The following is an 18,728-nucleotide window of genomic DNA, read 5'->3' as shown; positions in this document are numbered from 1 at the left end:
CTTAGGATGCTTTGTATTTCTGCGGTGTCTGTTGCAACTTCTCCTTTTTCATTTCTGATTTTATTGATTTGAGTCCTCTCCCTCTTTTTCTTGATGAGTCTGGCTAATGGCTTATCAATTTTGTTTATCTTCTCAAAGAACAAACTTTTAGTTTTATTGATCTTTGCTATTGTTTTCTTTGTTTCTATTTCATTTATTTCTGCTCTGATCTTTATGATTTCTTTCCTTCTGCTAACTTTGGGTTTTGTTTGTTCTTCTTTCTCTAGTTTCTTTAGGTGTAAGGTTAGATTGTTTACTTGAGATTTTTCTTGTTTCTTTAGGTAGGCTTGTATAGCTATAAACTTCCCTCTTAGAACCGCTTTTGCTGCATCCCATAGGTTTTGGGTCGTTGTGTTTTCATTGTCATTTGTCTCTAGGTATTTTTTGATTTCCTCTTTGATTTCTTCAGTGATCTCTTGGTTATTTAGTAACGTAATTGTTGAGCCTCCATGTGTTTGTCTTTTTTACGTTTTTTTCCCTGTAATTCATTTCTAATCTCATAGCGTTGTGGTCAGAAAAGATGCTTGATATGATTTCAATTTTCTTAAATTTACTGAGGCTTGATTTGTGACCCAAGATGTGATCTATCCTGGAGAATGTTCCGTGCGCACTTGAGAGGAACATGTAATCTGCTGTTTTTGGATGGAATGTCCTATATATATCAATTAAATCTACCTGGTCTATTGTGTCATTTAAAGCTTCTGTTTCCTTATTTATTTTCAATTTGGATGATCTGTCCATTGGTGTAAGTGCAGTGTTAAAGTCCCCCACTACTATTGTGTTACTGTCGATTTCCTCTTTTATAGCTGTTAGCAGTTGCCTTATGTATTGTGGTGCTCCTATGTTGGGTGCATATATATTTATAATTGTTATATCTTCTTCTTGGATTGATCCCTTGATCATTATGTAGTGTCCTTCCTTGTCTCTTGTAACATTCTTTATTTTAAAGTCTGTTTTATCTGATATGAGTATAGCTACTCCAGCTTTCTTTTGATTTCCATTTGCATGGAATATCTTTTTCCATCCCCTCACTTTCAGTCTGTATGTGTCCCTAGGTCTAAAGTGGGTCTCTTGTAGACAGCATATATATGGGTCTTGTTTTTGTATCCATTCAGCCAGTCTATGTCTTTTGGTTGGGGCATTTAATCCATTCACGTTTAAGGTAATTATCGATATGTATGTTCCTGTGACCATTTTCTTAATTGTTTTCGGTTTGTTTTTGTAGGTCCTTTTCTTCTCTTGTGTTTCCCACTTAGAGAAGTTCCTTTAGCATTTGTTGTAGAGCTGGTTTGGTGGTGCTGAATTCTCTTAGCTTTTGCTTGTCTGTAAAGCTTTTGATTTCTCCATCAAATCTAAATGAGATCCTTGCCGGGTAGAGTAATCTTGGTTGTAGGTTCTTCCCTTTCATCACTTTAAGTATATCATGCCACTCCCTTCTGGCTTGCAGAGTTTCTGCTGAGAAATCAGCTGTTAACCTTATGGGAGTTCCCTTGTATGTTATTTGTCGTTTTTCCCTTGCTGCTTTCAATAATTTTTCTTTGTCTTTAATTTTTGCCACTTTGATTACTATGTGTCTCGGCGTGTTTCTCCTTGGGTTTATTCTGTATGGGACTCTCTGCGCTTCCTGGACTTGGGTGGCTATTTCCTTTCCCATGTTAGGGAAGTTTTTGACTATAATCTCTTCAAATATTTTCTCTGGTCCTTTCTCTCTCTCTTCTCCTTCTGGGACCCCTATTATGCGAATGTTGTTGCGTTTAATGTTGTCCCAGAGGTCTCTTAGGCTGTCTTCATTTCTTTTCATTCTTTTTTCTTTAGTCTGTTCCGCAGCAGTGAATTCCACCATTCTGTCTTCCAGGTCACTTATCCGTTCTTCTGCCTCAGTTATTCTGCTATTGATTCCTTCTAGTGTAGTTTTCATTTCAGTTATTGTATTGGTCATCTCTGTTTGTTTGTTCTTTAATTCTTCTAGGTTTTTGTTAATCATTTCTTGCATCTTCTCAATCTTTGCCTCCATTCTTATTCCGAGGTCCTGGATCATCTTCACTATCATTATTCTGAATTCGTTTTCTGGAAGGTTGCCTATCTCCACTTCATTTAGTTGTTTTTCTGGGTTTTTTTCTTGTTCCTTCATCTGGTACATAGCCCTCTGCCTTTTCATCTTCTCTATCTTTCTGTAACTGTGGTTTTTGGTCCACAGGCTGCAGGATTGTAGTTTTTCTTGCTTCTGTTGTCTGCCCTCTGGTGGTTGAGGCTATCTAAGAGGCTTGATGGGAGGCTCTGGTGGTGGGTAGAGCTGACTGTTGCTGTGATGGTCAGAGCTCAGTAAAACCTTAATCCACTTGACTGTTGATGGGTGGGGCTGGGTTCCCTCCCTGTTGGTTGTTTTGCCTGAGGCAACCCAACACTGGAGCCTACCAGTGCTCTTTGGTGGGGTTAATGGCAGACTCTGGGAGGGCTCACACCAAGGAGCACTTCCCAGAACCTCCGCTGAAAGTGTCCTTGTCCCCATGGTGAAACAGAGCCACCCCCCGCCTCTGCAGGAGACCCCCCAACACCAGCAGGTAGGTCTGGTTCAGTCTCCCCCAGGGTCACTGCTCCTTCCCCTGGGTCCCAATGCACACATTACTTTGTGTGTGCCCTCCAAGAGTGGGGTCTCTGTTTCCCCCAGTCCTGTTGAAGTCCTGCAATCAATTCCCACTAGGCTTCAAAGTCTGATTCTCTAGGAATTCCTCCTCCCGTAGCCGGAACTCCAGGTTGGGAAGCCTGACGTGGGGCTCAGAACCTTCACTTCAGTGGGTGGACTTCTGTGGTATAAGTGTTTGCCAGTCTGTGAGCCACCCACCCAGCAGTTATGGGATTTGATTTTACTCTGATTGCGCCCCTCCTACCATCTCACTGTGGCTTCTCCTCTGTCCTTGGACGTGGGGTATCCTCCTTGGTGAAGTCCAGGGTCTTCCTCTCAATGATTATCCAGCAGCCAGTTGTGATTCTGGTGCTCTCGCAAGAGGGAGTGAGAGCACGTCCTTCTACTCCGCCATCTTGGTTAAATCTCCCCCAGGAAAGTATTTTTTTCCCCATATGTTGCTTAGTATTTTCAAAGTCAAAGCCATGCAACTTGAGGTATGGTTTATAGTTCTTTCACTCTGTTATTGGGTGGACGCTGCAAAAAGGATAAACCTGAAAAATTGTTAAACAAGTATTTGGATTTGGGGCTTAGTTTACCTGGCAGTTCCATTCAGTGAGTTTTACTTTAGGAGTGATCCTTGCATTACATTGAGAAATAAATTATAAATCATTGTAGTAAAAGTCTGGAAAGGATCTGTGAGGGTTATATAACATGTATGCTTGTTTCTTAAGCTGACCATATATGAATATTTCAAATAAAAGGATATTCTATTATTGTAGGTGTTCAAAGAAGACTGTCCTACTTCTCTATATGTATCCTTTTGTGATACAGTAATTTTAATCATCTAGTATTTTCTCCTTAAGTCTAATATAAATTTCTCTCTTATAAATGTTGTGATTAAATGCACTCTAAGTCTGTTTTGTTTTGCTCTTGAGGCAATGAAGAGCTTCTCTTTACTATATTTAAGGAATAACAAAACAGTACAAATTTAGTTATTAATCTAACCTCACTATCTCAAACAGCAAGATAATTTCTTAGCTTAAATAATTAGGCCTTTTTCATGAGTAGTATTAGTTTTCTTCTGAACAAATTTCTTACTGTTCCTTTAGTTTTCACTTCTTAAAGAAGACAAAATCCTGAAAATTTCTGTTTTTTTTATGTAGACTGTGTAGTTGAAGTTCTGTTTTTATGTCAGAAATCCTACAACTTTATCTTAGTCCTATGTTGTCCTTTTTATGTTTTGCTTTGGTTTGCTGAATAATATGTACTTAGGAATTTTCATGTGGTTAGTCATTTGTTCACCAACTTCTGTTTCTGTAATTTGTTTAAAAAGCAAATGAAATAAGTATTTACTACAGTATAGTCTTACGATTTCTTGCTGTTGCAGTGGTATTGTTCTCTGGGATATTTTTATGTTATGTAGCTTTGTTATGTCATAAGTATCACAGCCTATAGAGTAATGTGTTTTCATGTCTCTGCATATCAAGGTTATATAGAATTTAGTTGTCAAAGATATACTCTGTTTATATGTTCAAAGTAGTCATTTAGTTTTGGATTGTGGCATTAATTTTTTAGTAAGACTATATAGTTTCATAAAATCAAGTTTTAGATTTTAATAAAGAAGACTTAGTAAGTTAAAAGGTTATCTAGAGAAGTATGACCAGATATAAATAAGGCCTTTGACATACTTTAAACAATGTATGTATGGGACTGTGTTATTAGAAAAGACTGATTTTATATATATATAGATCTCATAATCAGTTGAAAGACATGTATTTAAATTTTGTTCCACATACCTTAAGTAATTTTATCTTTTGTTTGTGAGTGAGATTAGATTTAGATTCACTTTTCTCTATAATTTTATTTTAATAATAATATTTTTATTTTAGACAGACTTGAGAACAATTGGCAAGAAATTCCTCCCCAGTGACATCAATGGTGGAAAGGTGGAAAAGGTAATGAAAAATGTTAACTTCCTAAATTATGCTAAGTACGATAAATATGACCATCTACTAAATTACTGGAATTATTTTTTGTCAATGAAGACTGCAACTTCAAAATATTTTGGAGGTGAACAAGTCACAGAGTTATCATTATAGTGACTTCCTATACACATGGAAAATTACTAAAGCTTAAACTTTTAAACTTTTGGTGACTTTTCAACATTTAAAAAAAACTTTTTTCAGGAATTGTAACTATGACACACTTACTTTACATGTGAGACTTACCAGATATTATTGGTGCTCAGGAAAAGGACCTTTTTGTATCTTTTTATTTTAGTTACCTGTTAACCATATTTGTTTAATGAACTTATTAATATAAAACTATAAGATTGGGAGAGAGTGTTAGGAGCAGTTTGGCAAAGCCATGCATTTGGTTACTGCTATCATTTTGTGTAACACATATATGTATTCATGTTATGAATTTTTTCAGTGATGTTTTTAAAATACAAGGATACAGTTTTTAGATACCAACTAGTCAGTCTTTTACTTCTTATTCATTTGTATTCAATTTCTTCTTTTTATTTGAAAATACATGTAAATTGCGTCAACCAAGAATTTTATATGTGCTACTGCTCACTTTTTGAACTATTACGGAACATCATTATCTGTAGTTTAAAGAAATACTTTGAATGTTTATGTTTTGTGTTTGAATAAGTATTCTTATCATTTTAACACTCAGATATTTAAGATAGTTGCTGTACCTCAGATATTTTAAATTTTAGATAATTTTAAAAGGTCTGAAATGTAACAACATATTTTTCACATTTTCCCTAATGCAATAGATGGTAATCATTTAGCTGGAAAGAAAACAGGAGTTTATTTTATAATTTACAGTAGTTTTTGAAGCAGATACTCAGAGAAGAAAGTTCTACAAACTCCTCAGCAATTCATTTTAATGTTTAACAACACTCTGTGTCAGCAAACTTTAATAGTATTTTAACCTAAATTTCTTTTGATGCAACTTGAAGTCCGTAACGTCTTCTTTATCTTCCCTCAGGGGAAATGGAGAACATCTGGTTACCTTCCCTTGTGAATAATTCTTCATATACTTGAAGCCTTGTAAATGTCAGTACCACAGGTTTCTTCTTGCTAAAGCCATCTATCTTGGTTCCTCCGTTTATTCTGTCTCAGGCATTCCATTCATCTTCATTGTTCTTCTCAGAGTCCTCTCCAGTTCCATACATTTCTTTTTCTGGTTGTGGTCGTAGTTCTCAGACTTCAGCATACATCAGAATCATCCTGAGGCCTGGCTAGAACACACATTGCCAGCCTCTAACCTCTCCCACTCCCACGCCTCTGTCTCCATTCAACTGGGATAGAGCCCTAGAATTTGTATTATGAACAAGTCTCTGTGGGATGTTGATTCTGCTGGTCTGGGAAGCATAATTAGAAAACTTCTGGGGTATAGAACTCCAAATTAGGCAGCAGTCTTGGACAGGTCTGATGAATGCACAGTTCTTTACAGGAAAAGTAACTAATATCAAAGCAGTGGCTGCGCATCCTTATGCTAGTTGATTTAAGAAAACTAGCATTCTGGATTATTGATTTTCCATTGTTTCTTCATGTGTCTTTAGGGATTCTCAGCACCTATCTCTACTATAAGCTCATGGGGAAAGGTACTGATAAGAGTTTCCTCTGCTTCCTCCAACTTCTCAGAGCATTTTTTTTTTAAATACTTTTTTATCAGTTATCTATTTTATAAATATTACTGTATATATATCAATCCCAATCTCCCAATTCATCCCACCACTGCCCCCCAGCCCCACTTTCCCCCCTTGGTATCCATACGTTTGTTCTCTACATCTGTGTCTCTATTTCTGCCTTGCAAACTGGTTCATCTGTACCATTTTTCTAGATTCCACATATATGCGTTAATATAAGATATTTGTTTTTCTCTTTCTGACTTACTTCACTCTGTATGACAGTCTCTAGGTCCATCCACATCTCTACAATGACCCAATTTCATTCCTTTTTATGGCTGAGTAATATTCTATTGTATATATGTACCACATCTTTATCCATTCATGTGTCGATGGACATTTACATTGCTTCCGTGACCTGGCTATTGTAAATAGTGCTGCATTGAACATTGGGGTGCATGTGTATTTTTTTTTAAATTAATTTTATTTATTTATTTATTTTTGGCTGCGCTGGGTCTTTGTTGCTGTGCACGGGCTTTCTCTAGTGTCGAGTGAGGGCTACTCTTCATTGCGGTGCACAGGCTTCTCATTGCGGTGGCTTCTCTTGTGGAGCACGGGCTCTAGGCATGTGGGCTTCAGTAGTTGTGGCACACGGGCTCAGTAGTTATGGCTCACAGGCTGTAGAGTGCAGGCTCAGTAGTTGTGGCACATGGGCTTAGTTGCTCCGTGGCATGTGGGATCTTCCTGGACGAGGGCTGGAACCCATGTCCCCTGCATTGGCAGGTGGATTCTTAACCACTGCGCCACGAGGGAAGTCCAAGGGGTGCATGTGTCTTTTTGAATTATGGTTTTCTCTGGGTATATGCCCAGTAGTGGGATTGCTGGGTCATATGGTAATTCTACTTTTAGTTTTCTAAGGAACCTCCATACTGTTCTCCATAGTGACTGTATCAATTTACATTCCCACTAACAGTGCAAGAGGGTTCCCTTTTCTCCACACCCTCTCCAGCATTTGTTGTTTGTAGATATTCTGATGATGCCCACTCTAATCAGTGTGAGGTGATACCTCATTGTAGTTTTGATTTGCATTTCTTTAATAATTAGTGATGTTGAGCAGCTTTTCATGTGCCTCTTGGCCATCTGTAAGTCTTCTTTGGAGAAATGTCTACCTAGGTCTTCTGCCGGTTTTTTGATTGGGTTGTTTGTTTTTTTCAATATTGAGCTGCATGAGCTGTTTATATATTTTGGAGATTAATCCTTTGTCTGTTGATTCGTTTGCAAATATTTTCTCCTATTCTGAGGGTTGTCTTTTCATCTTGTTTATAGTCTCCTTTGCTGTGCAAAAGCTTTTACATTTCATTAGGTCCCATTTGTTTATTTTTGTTTTTATTGCCATTACTCTAGGAGGTGGGTCAAAAAAGATCTTGCTGTTATTTATGTCAGAGAGTGTTCTTCATATGTTTACCTCTAAGAATTTTATAGTGTATTGTCTTACATTTAGGTCTTTAATCCATTTTGAATTTATTCTTGTGTATGGTGTTAAGGAGTGTTCTAATTTCATTCTTTTACATGTAGCTGCCGAGTTTTCCCAGCACCACTTATTGAAGAGACTGTCTTTTCTCCATTGGATATCCCTGCCTCCTTTGTCATAGATTAGTTGACCATAGATGTGTGGGTTTATCTCTGGGCTTTCTGTCCTGTTCCATTGTTCTATATTTCTGTTTTTCTGCCAGTACCATATTGTCTTGATTACTGTAGCTTTGTAGTATAGTCTGAAGTCAGGGAGTCTGATTCCTCCAGCTCCGTTTTTTTCCCTCAAGATTGCCTTGGCTGTTCGGGGTCTTTTGTGTCTCCACACAAATTTTAAGATTTTTGTTCTAGTTCTGTAAAAAATGCCATTGGTAATTTGATAGGGATTGCATTGAATCTGTAGATTGCTTTGGGTAGTATAGTGTTTTTCACAATATTGATTCTTCCATTCCAAGAACATGGTATATATCTCTCCATCTGTTTGTGTCATCTTTGATTTCTTTCACCAGTGTCTTATAGTTTTCTGAGTACAGGTCTTTTACCTCCTTAGGTAGGTTTATTCCTAGGTATTTTATTCTTTTTGTTGCAATGGTGAATGGGATTGTTTCCTTAATTTCTCTTTCTGATCTTTCGCTGTTAGTGTATAAGGATGCAAGAGATTTCTGTGCATTAATTTTGTATCCTGTAACTTTACCAAATTAATTGATTAGCTCTAGTAGTTGTCTGGCCACATCTTTAGGATTATCTATATATAGTATCATGTCATCTGCAAACAGTGACAGTTTTACTTCTTCTTTTACAATTTGTATTCCTTTTATTTCTTTTTCTTCTCTGATTGCCATGGTTAGGACTTCCAAAACTATGTTGAATAAGAGTGGTGAGAGTGGACATCCTTGTCTTGTTCCTTATCTTCGTGGAAATGCTTTCAGTTTTTCACCATTGAGAATGATGTTTGCTGTGGGTTTGTCATATATGGCCGTTAATATGTTGAGTTAGGTTCCCTTTCCTCTATGCCCACTTTCTGGAGATTTTTATCATAAATTGGTGTCGAATTTTGTCAAAAGCTTTTTCTGCATCTATTGAGATGATCATATGGTTTTTCTTCTTCAGTTTGTTGATATGGTGTATCACATTGATTGATTTGCATATATTGAAGAGTCCTTGCATCCCTGGGATAAATCCCACTTGATCGTGGTGTATGATCCTTTTAATGTCTTGTTGGATTCTGTTTGCTAGTATTTTGTTGAGGATTTTTGCATCTATATTCATCAGTGATATTGGTCTGTAATTTTCTTTTTTTGTAGTATCTTTGTCTGGTTTTGGTATCTGGGTGATGGTGACCTCATAGAATGAGTTTGGGAGTGTTCCTTCCTCTGCAATTTTTTGGAAGAGTTTGAGAAGGATGGGTGTTAGCTCTTCTCTAAATGTTTGATAGAATTCACCTGTGAAGCCATCTGGTCCTGGACTTTTGTTTGTTGGAAGATTTTTAATCACAGTTTCAATTTCATTACTTGTGATTGGTCTGTTCATATTTTCTATTTCTTCCTGGTTCAGTGTTGGAAGGTTATAGCTTTCTAAGAATTTGTCCATTTCTTCCAGGTTCTCCATTTTATTGGCATAGAGTTGCTTGTAGTAGTCTCTTATGGTGCTTCGTATTTCTGTGGTGGTGTTATAATTTCTCCTTTTTCATTTCTAGTTTTATTGATTTGAGTCCTCTTCCTTTTTTTCTTGATGAGTCTGGTTAAAGGTTTCTCAATTTTGTTTATCTTCTCAAAGAACCAGCTATTAGTTTTATTGATCTTTGCTATTGTTTTCTTTGTTTCTATTTCATTTATTTCTGCTCTGATTTATGAAATCTGTCCTTCCACTAAGTTTGGGTTTTGTTTGTTCTTCTTTCTCCAGTTCCTTTAGGTGTAAAGTTAGATTGTTTATTTGAGATTTTTCTTGTTTCTTGCTATAAATTTCCCTCTTAGAACTGTTTTTGCTTCATCCCATAGATTTTGGATCATCGTGTTTTCCTGGTCATTTGTCTCTAGGTAATTTTTTATTTCCTTGTTGATGTCTTCAGTGATCTCTTGGTAATTTAGTAACTTGTTGTTTAGCCTCCATGTGTTTGTGTTTATGTTTTTTCCCCTGTAATTTATTTCTTGTCTCATTGCATTGTGGTCTGAAAAGATGCTTGATACAATTTCAATTTTCTTAAATTTACCAAGGCTTGATTTGTGACCCAAAATGTCATCTATCCTGTAGAATGTTCTGTGTGCACTTGAGAAGAAAGTGTAATCTGCTGTTTTTGGATGGAATATCCTATAGATATCAATTAAATCTATCTGGTCTATTGTATCATTTAAAGCTTATGTTTCCTTTTTAATTTTCCATCTGGATGATCTGTCCATTGGTGTAAGTGAGGTGTTGAAGTCCCCCACTATTATTGTGTTACTGTCAATTTCCTCTTTTATAGCCTTATATATTGAGGTGCTCCTATGTTGGGTGCATATATATTTATAATTGTTATATCTTCTTCTTGGATTGATCCGTTGATCATTATGTAGTGTCCTTCCTTGTCTCTTCTAACATTCTTTATTTTAAAGTCTATTTTATCTGATATGAGTATTGCTACTCCAGCTTTCTTTTGATTTCCATTTGCTTGGGATATCTTTTTCCATCCCCTCACTTTCATTCTGTATGTGTTCCTAGGTCTGAAGTGTGTCTCTTGTAGACAGCATATATACGGGTCTTACGTTTGTATCCATTCAGCAAGCCTGTTTCTTTTGGTTGGAGCATTTAATCCATTCACATTTAAGGTTATTATTGATATGTATGTTCCTGTTCCCATTTTCTTAATTGTTTTGGGTTTGTTTTTGTAGGTCCTTTTCTTCCCTTGTGTTTCCCAGTTAGAGAAGTTCCTTTAGCATTTGTTGTTGACCTGGTTTGGTGGTGCTAAATTCTCTTAGCTTTTGCTTGTCTGTAAAGCTTTTGATTTCTCCATCGAATCTGAATGAGATCCTTTTCTGGTCGAGTAATCTTGGTTGTAGGTTCTTCCCTTTAATCACTTTAAATATATTGTGCCACTCCTTTCTGGCTTGTAGAGTTTCTACCGAGAAATCAGCTGTTAACCTTTTGGGAGTTCCCTTGTATGTTATTTGTTGCTTTTCCCTTGCTGCTTTTAATAATTTTTCTTTGTCTTTAATTTTTGTCAATTTGATTATTATGTATCTTGGTATGTTTCTCCTTGGGTTTATCCTGCCTGGGACTCTCTGTGCTTCTTGGACTTGGGGAGCTGTTCCCTTTCCCATGTTAGGGAAGTTTTCAACTATAATATCTTCAAATATTTTCTCAGGTCCTTTCTGTCTCTCTTCTCCTTTTGGGACACCCCTAATGTGAATGTTGGTGCATTTAATGTTGTCCCAGAGGTCTCTTAGGCTGTCTTCATTTGTTTTCATTCTTTTTTCTTTATTCTGTTCCACAGCAGTGAATTCCACCATTCTGTCTTCCAGGTCACTTATCTGTTCTTCTGCCTCAGTTATTCTGCTATTGATTCCTTCTAGTGTATTTTTCATTTCAGTTATTGTATTGTTCATCTTTGTTTGTATGTTCTTTAATTCTTCTAGGTGTTTGTTAAACATTTCTTGCATCTTCTCAATCTTTGCTGCCATTCTTTTTCTGAGGTCCTGGATCATCTTTACTATCATTATTCTGAATTCTTTTTCTGGAAGGTTGCCTATCTCCACTTCATTTAGTTGTTTTTCTGGGGTTTTATCTTGTTCCTTCGTCTGGTACATAGTCCTCTGCCTTTTCATGTTGTCTATCTTTCTGTAAATGTGGTTTTCATTGCACAGCCTGAAGGATTGTATTTCTTTTTGCTTTTGCTGCCTACCCTTTGGTGGATGAGGCTATCTAAGAGGCTTGTGCAAGGTTCCTAATGGAGGGACTGGTGGTGGGTAGAGCTGGGTGTTGCTTGGCTGGGCAGAGTTCAGTAAAACTTTAATCCACTTGTCTGCTGATGGGTGGGGCTGAGTTCCCTCCCTGTTGGTTGTTTGGCCTGAGGTGACCCAGCACTGGAGCCAACAGGCTCTTTGGTGGGGCTAATGGCGTACTCTGGGAGGGCTCACACCAAGGAGTATTTCCCAGAACTTCTGCTGCCAGTGTCCTTTTCCCTGTAGTGAGCCACAGCCACCCCTTACCTCTGCAGGAGACCCACCAACACTAGCAGGTAGGTCTGGTTCATTCTCCTATGGGTTCACTTCTCCTTCTCCCTGGGTCATTATGCACACACTACTTTGTGTGTGCCCTCCAAGAGTGGAGTCTCTTTTTCTCCCAGTCCTGTCGAAGTCCTGCAATAAAATTCCGCTAGCCTTCAAAATCTGGTTCTCTGGGAATTCCTTCTCCTGTTGCCGGACCCCCAGGTTGGGAAGACTGATGTGGGGCTCAGGACCTTCACTCCAATGGGTGGACTTCTGTGGTATAATTGTTCTCCAGTTTGTGAGTCACCCATCCAGTGGTAATAGGATTTGATTTTATTGTGATTGCGCCCATCCTACTGTCTTGTTGCGGCTTCTCCTTTGTCTTTGGATGTGGCATATCTTTTTTGGTGAGTTCCAGTGTCTTCCTGTCGATTTTGCAGCAGTTAGCTGTGATTCTGGTGCTCTCGCAAGGGAGAGTGAGCACACACCCTTCTACTCTGCCATCTTCTCACAAAGTTTTATAAGTGGTCTCTTCAGAATTTCCTTTGAATGTAGCTAACAAAAATAAAATATAACTTAGAATATTTGAATCTAGAATTTTCTCTGCCAAATTTTATCCTTTGAAATATTTTTAATGCTGATGTAGATTTAGCTTATACATAAAATGAAAAGATACAAAATAAGCTGTCTTCACGTGAAACAGAAGTAGAGTGGGATATCCCCTTTCTGCTCTTCCCATTTATATTTTTCCTTCAGACGCCAAATAAAATTCTCTTCACAGTATTCGTGAAAATGTTCTGAAAAATAATTTTAATAGAATTTTTAGAAGCCAACACACGGGAATTACTCATTTTATTTGCCTTTGGTTAAAACTTCATACGTTGTATAAAAATATAACTGCTTTCAGGCAAAAGTAAATGTTTAAGGAATGTATTTTTGACATGAATTAGTTGTGCGTCTTTGTCTGTAAAATAAGACTAATACAGTAAAAGTTGCTTTATTTGTGCCTTTATTGGAAAGCTTTATTACCCAGCACTTCATCATGTTAATGGTGACATAATCATTAAGACATGGGTCTAGACACTAAAATTATGTAATAGTTCTTATATAAAATAAATTTTAAATAAAAAATTTTAAATAAATTTTATTTTAATCTGTGCATAAGATAAACAGAGTATTTGGAAGGCAGCTATGCTCACCACTATACCACCAACGCTAAACAGAGTATTTGAATAAGTAATCTTCCTGTTCCTTGAACATGTCAGATTTTGGTATAAAATAACATTATTTTCTAATTTTCTTTTAATAGTAAAAGAATAATGAATGAAAGAAAGAACTGTATTACCTAGTGATTTTCCAAATACATCATACTAGAAACTAGTTTTGCAAAAACTAATTTAGACAGAAAATTTAAAGTGTGAGATAGACTAGCTGTCCCAGGAAGCAGAGGCATGGTTTTGATGTGCTTCAGATGCGATGTGGAGAGGGAGAATAAAACAGTAGGGGCTGGTAACATATTGGACAGATATAGATTTTAGAATTATTGGGCTGGATTTAAATCCTCATTCTTCTGCTTATTATGTTTCTGTGACTTCTGGTAGTTATTTAATCTTGCCAGATTTTAATTTTCTTATCATTCAAATATTATGTCCCTTATGACATTGAAGAATTAAATGATGTAATCTATGTGACATCTTAAATGTAGTGAAATGTGTATGGCAAGTATTGAGCATTATGAGACATTTAGGATGGTATTTTTGTCCTGGAGATCTAAGAGTGCATGTTTATTACCTTAGTTTGTTATCTTGTTACTTAGAGATCTCCAAGGGAATGCAGTAAATGAAGTAAGGCAAATGGATACTTCATTATTGACTGTGTTTTAGCCCCAGCCCCTAATGCAGAACTTTATCACTAGAGCTAGGTTGATCTTAGTATAATAGAATCAAAGTAGGTCAAAGTCCTGCTCTATTTCTACTGAGTTCCTTGCCTGCCTGTGATATTACCACTCCTAAGAGAGAAAGCCAAAGGAAAAAGAATTGGAGAGCATTTGCCCCAGTGTTTAAGAAGCAAATCCTTAATAAGCAAGAGAAGAGAGGAGGCTGTCTTTTTAGGAGCTACTTCCATTAGTTTTGTGTGGGTCCTTTAAAAGAGCCGTAGTCCTGGGTCTTCCATCCCCCTTGGAAGCTTATTCATTAGGCCCGAGGCTCCATCCAATGTACTAGAGATTCTGCAAGACAGAGCAGTAATCCTCTTTAGAAGTAGATTAAAGGAATGTAGAGAGGAGTCTTCAAACTTCTTCTCCTGAGAGGCCAAAAGTAAATGCTTACATGCTGTGTATTGTTATTATCATAATTAATAAGGCTTAGATAACAGCATTTTCAGCATTTGAAAAGGAAGTGCGGAGAGAGCTATGATCAGGTTGGAGAGATGGTAGGTCTGCAGTTAGGAGAAGACAGTTAATCCTGGAACATTGTAGTTACATCTGTTTTGTCCTAAGACAAACTGGGACCTTCAGAAGGGCATTGTCATCTGAATTTTGAAACTGAAGTCTTAATAATTCTATTAGTTATCATTGATTATTTTGTGAGGAAGTAGGATGGCCAAAAAAATGCAAGTAACTTTGTTAGTAATTAATGTAATAGTTTTGTTCACATTCTTTTCTCTTTCCTCCCATTCTGTTCTTAATATTATTTTGCAGTTCCCATATTTTCTCCATAAGGTTGCTTGTAACCTTGATGCAAAGGTTTCAGACAAATTTAAAAAGTAGTGAGAGTGGGAAGATGACACTTTTCTCCAGGGTTCTAAGCCTAAGCTAGATTTTCCCATAAGCAGTTTATGTTTGATTTTTAGGCCATAAAGGTTTTTAGAGTGGAGCAATATGTGCCGAGGAAGCTATATGCTGCAACTTCTGAGTTTTTCAGGGCAGGCTTTGTATATCTAGATATTACAAGGTCCTGGAATATTTAGCTTGTAAGGTAAAAATCATGGAAAGAAGTCATGACGAAATGGAAGTAAGACTATGCTTCCTATAAAACTGTTTAATATTTTTCATATTCTTCTCCAAGTTTAATATTTTGTTGTAGTTATTTTCATAGCTTTAGCCTCTGAACCAAGGTGTAGAAGTTAATTATAAAATATAGGTTAATGTAAAAATACTTTATTACCAGTCCAGCTGTGTGAGGACTTTAATGCATTACTGTGAAGCCCTAACAGTAAAGGCTTTCCAGATCTGTGTTTATTTTTTTCATCTAAGTTTTAGGACTGACAGGTTATATATGCATTTTTAAATGTGAAACTGTGATTAAAGGCCTAATTTTTCCGGTTAGAAGTGACCTTCTCAAAGCCTCAGCAACACCAACATCAACCACAAGATGGCTTCACTGCCTTAAAATTCAAACTGAACGCCCTCTCACCCTCAGACAATACAGAACTTGGATGTTTTCAGAAAAAAAATAATTGAAAAATGTTTTAAGTTAAATAAATTGTGTCATGTTTTATATATGTTAATAAGTAATACGATTTACCAGTGTTTCTTTTAGTGAGTTATTAAAATTAAACATGCACTTTTGATTTTAGAAAAATAGATTACTAAAATTCTGATATTACTGTGCTTTATTTACAAGTGCTTATTGGTAATTATTAGTAGGACTTCTGTGTAGTTTAAAAGCAACCGCACAAATCAATATATAGAATATATATTAGATACTCTAATGATAATTAAAAAACAAACTGTTCACCTTTTTTTTTTTTTTTTTTTCTAACCCTCCCAGAAAATGAAAAGCTATAGCTGTGAAGGATGGAAATAGGCAAATGACACATTGAAAGAAGTGTTACTTTTGACTGGAGTCCCACAATGTTTTTCTTATAATTGATTGGCTGTAATTGCCCTGATTGAATAAGAGCAAATTTGATGTATAAATTGATGTTTTTTCAGGCGATCTCAAGTTTGGGAAAACCTATTCAATATTATGTTGTCTTTTTGTCTATTACTAGACATTTATAATACCCTGTTTTTAAAATTTCTAAGGGGTAGAAACTTTTAGATCTTCTAGTAGGTATACTACCATATTTATGATTCAGAAAGTTTTTCTTTTATTATTTATTTATCCATTTAAACTCTCTTGATGTATATGAATATCAATTGAAAAATTTGAGATCAGGATTAGGGACTACCTTCCCAAAGCTATTTCCTTCAGTGTTCCTCTTGCTTTTAACCTGCTTTCTTCTTGACCTTTATTGGTACAAGCCCCTAACTTACCTAGGAGAACCCTGGTTTTCAGTAAACACTTCTCTTTCTCTTTATTGAGAACCTACTTTGTGCCAGGTCCCATGTTAAATAATCTGTGTAATCTTCAGAACAGCATTGAAAAATAGAAATCGTTACCAACCTCTGTTTTACTTTAGAGATGAGGGAGCTGCAGCTTTTCTAAAATCATAGGCTTTTGTTGCTACAGGACCTTAATAATTGCCATGTGAATGGAATGTTCTTCCCTCGGCTGTCAGGCAAACTGCTATTTAGTCTTCAAATTCCAACTTGAATGCCACTTCTCTTCTAATTTTCTTGACCTCTTTTGAACAGAATTAATTTTTAAGAGTTAATATTCCTACTGCCCTTTATACCTACATGTTTTTAGTATGTAACAAATTTTATCATAGTTTTAGAATGTATGAAACAAAGAAGACAGACTTTGGTGTGTGGCATATCTGAGTTTGAATTCTAATTCTACCTCTTACTGGCTGGGTAACCTCTGTCAAAATACTTTATCCTCTGCTCTCAATTTTCTCATTTAAGACACACAGATGATCCTAATATACTTTTTAGTTCTGGAGGTAAATTAAATAACTTATGTAGGACTTCCCTGGTGGCGCAGTGGTTGAGAATCCACCTGTCAATGCAGGGGACATGGGTTCGAGCCCTGGTCCGGGAAGATCCCACATGCTGCGGAGCAACTAAGCCCGTGCACCACAACTGCTGATCCTGCGCTCTAGAGTCTGTGAGCCACAACTACTGAAACCCGTGTGCCTAGAGCCCGTGCTCTGCAACAAGGGAAGCCACTGCAATGAGAAGCGCGTGCACCACAACGAAGAGTAGCCCCCGCTCGCTGCAACTAGAGAAAGCCCATGCGTAGCAACAAATACCCAACACAGCCAAAAATAAAATAAATAAGTAAATAAATTTATAAAAAAAAATAACATGTAAAAATCCTGCTGCATTTTCTGGTGTATCTAGTAAGTGCTAAATAAATTATAGTAAAAACACAAGGTAACTTCTTTATCAAGCAATTTTTGAATGTATACATGTGCTAAGTGCAGGGGCTGCAGAGATCAACAGGACAGCCCCTGCCTTCTTGAAGCATATACCCTAATAAGAGATCAAGGAACCAACAATGTCAGTATAGTGGAACAAATGCTATGTCAGAAGTACATACAAGGGAGGGGCAGCCATCTCAGCTTGTTAAGCTTAGTGAGATGAGGTGGAGAGATTGCTTTTCTTGCTAGACTGTTAGTTTTTAGACTTGTAATTCTCAATAAGGGAATAATAGGTAAATCCCCATTTGGGGGCATATTTAACATCTTACGGTGGGAGAGTGTATCTGGTGTGTGTATAAACGTTATATATGTATACACATGCATACACACATACACGTATTATTTATATTTAGAAAATAAAACTACCCCAAAAAAGGTATTTTACTATACAAACTATAGAAAATAGACCTTCACAAAATCTTCTTGCCTGATAATAATACATGGAAGATAAGTAAGTTAACATTTATACTTCCTAGAACCTGAATTCTCTTCCTTTGTTTGGGGGAATTTCCCATTTTCAAAGTCTTGGTGGTGGAGAAGAAAATGCCGGATACTTTTTCCCCAGCCTCCTTTGCACCTATGCTGTGCACATGTACCTCAGCTCTACTAGTTCAGGTATAGCTGCATAGGACATGGGTTAGTCACACAAAAAAGCAGGAACTGTGGTGAATCCTCTCTGGTACTGGCAGAAGCTACAGCAGGATTGAGTTTCTAGGGTAATAGCTGCCAACAGTGCTGGGGTCAGTGTCCAGGGCAAGTAAGATTGATAGTACAAGGTGTAGAGCTAGATGCTTGAGTGTGCTGGATCTAGCTTGTTCCAACTCATGAAGGCTGAATGTCAGCATCTCTTCCCTGTTTAGAGGTGAGTAGTTGAAATCAGCCATGGAAATTGGCAAATGCTACAAATTAGGGCTTCTTCTCTACCCTTCCTATCCCAAACTGTTTCATCAACATACTAGTGCCATTAAACCAGTCTGTGGTTTGATTTTCACTGTTATTCTTGCTGTGAAGGCTACAGACTTAGTTTTCTAATACTCCTGACACTTCTGTGAACTACCCAATGTCTTAATTTCAAAATGTTATGTAAATTATTTGAGCAATTTTAATGTAATATTGGATATATACAAACATATCTCTTTTGAAGCTTAAAAATGAGGTGAGCATCTGTGAAGCCTCAGCCTGATGTAAGAACTAGAACGTTACAATACCATTCTGTCCTAGCTCTTCCTCTCCCAAACACCAAGAAATGATTGTTGTGAATTTTGACTTTAGCTTTTCTTGACTTTTAGAAGAAATATTTTAGTTACATATGTAGTTATTTCTGTATAATATGTTGGTTTGTTTTTAAGAGAGTTTTTTTTTAAAAAATTATTTATTTATTTATTTATTTTTGGCT

General features: G+C 36.6%; 1 protein-coding gene across 6 annotated transcripts in view; it reads left to right on the top strand.

Moving 5' to 3' along the window:
• TDRD3 (tudor domain containing 3) overlaps nucleotides 1-18,728 on the top strand; it is a 223,456-nt gene that overhangs the window by 90,466 nt on the left and 114,262 nt on the right. For 3 of the 6 annotated variants that reach the window (XM_082435823.1, XM_082435828.1, XM_082435824.1), the window contains exon 3: nucleotides 4,555-4,620. In XM_082435823.1, coding sequence (XP_082291949.1) covers nucleotides 4,555-4,620 — 66 coding nt within the window. The remainder of the gene's footprint in view (nucleotides 1-4,554; nucleotides 4,621-18,728) is intronic. The other 3 variants (XM_082435825.1, XM_082435826.1, XM_082435827.1) reach the window with 1 other exon arrangement.

Source organism: Balaenoptera physalus (assembly GCF_965194825.1).
Source record: "Balaenoptera physalus genome assembly, chromosome: 18".
NCBI lineage: Eukaryota > Metazoa > Chordata > Mammalia > Artiodactyla > Balaenopteridae > Balaenoptera > Balaenoptera physalus.
This window is presented reverse-complemented; position numbering and strand designations above follow the sequence as displayed.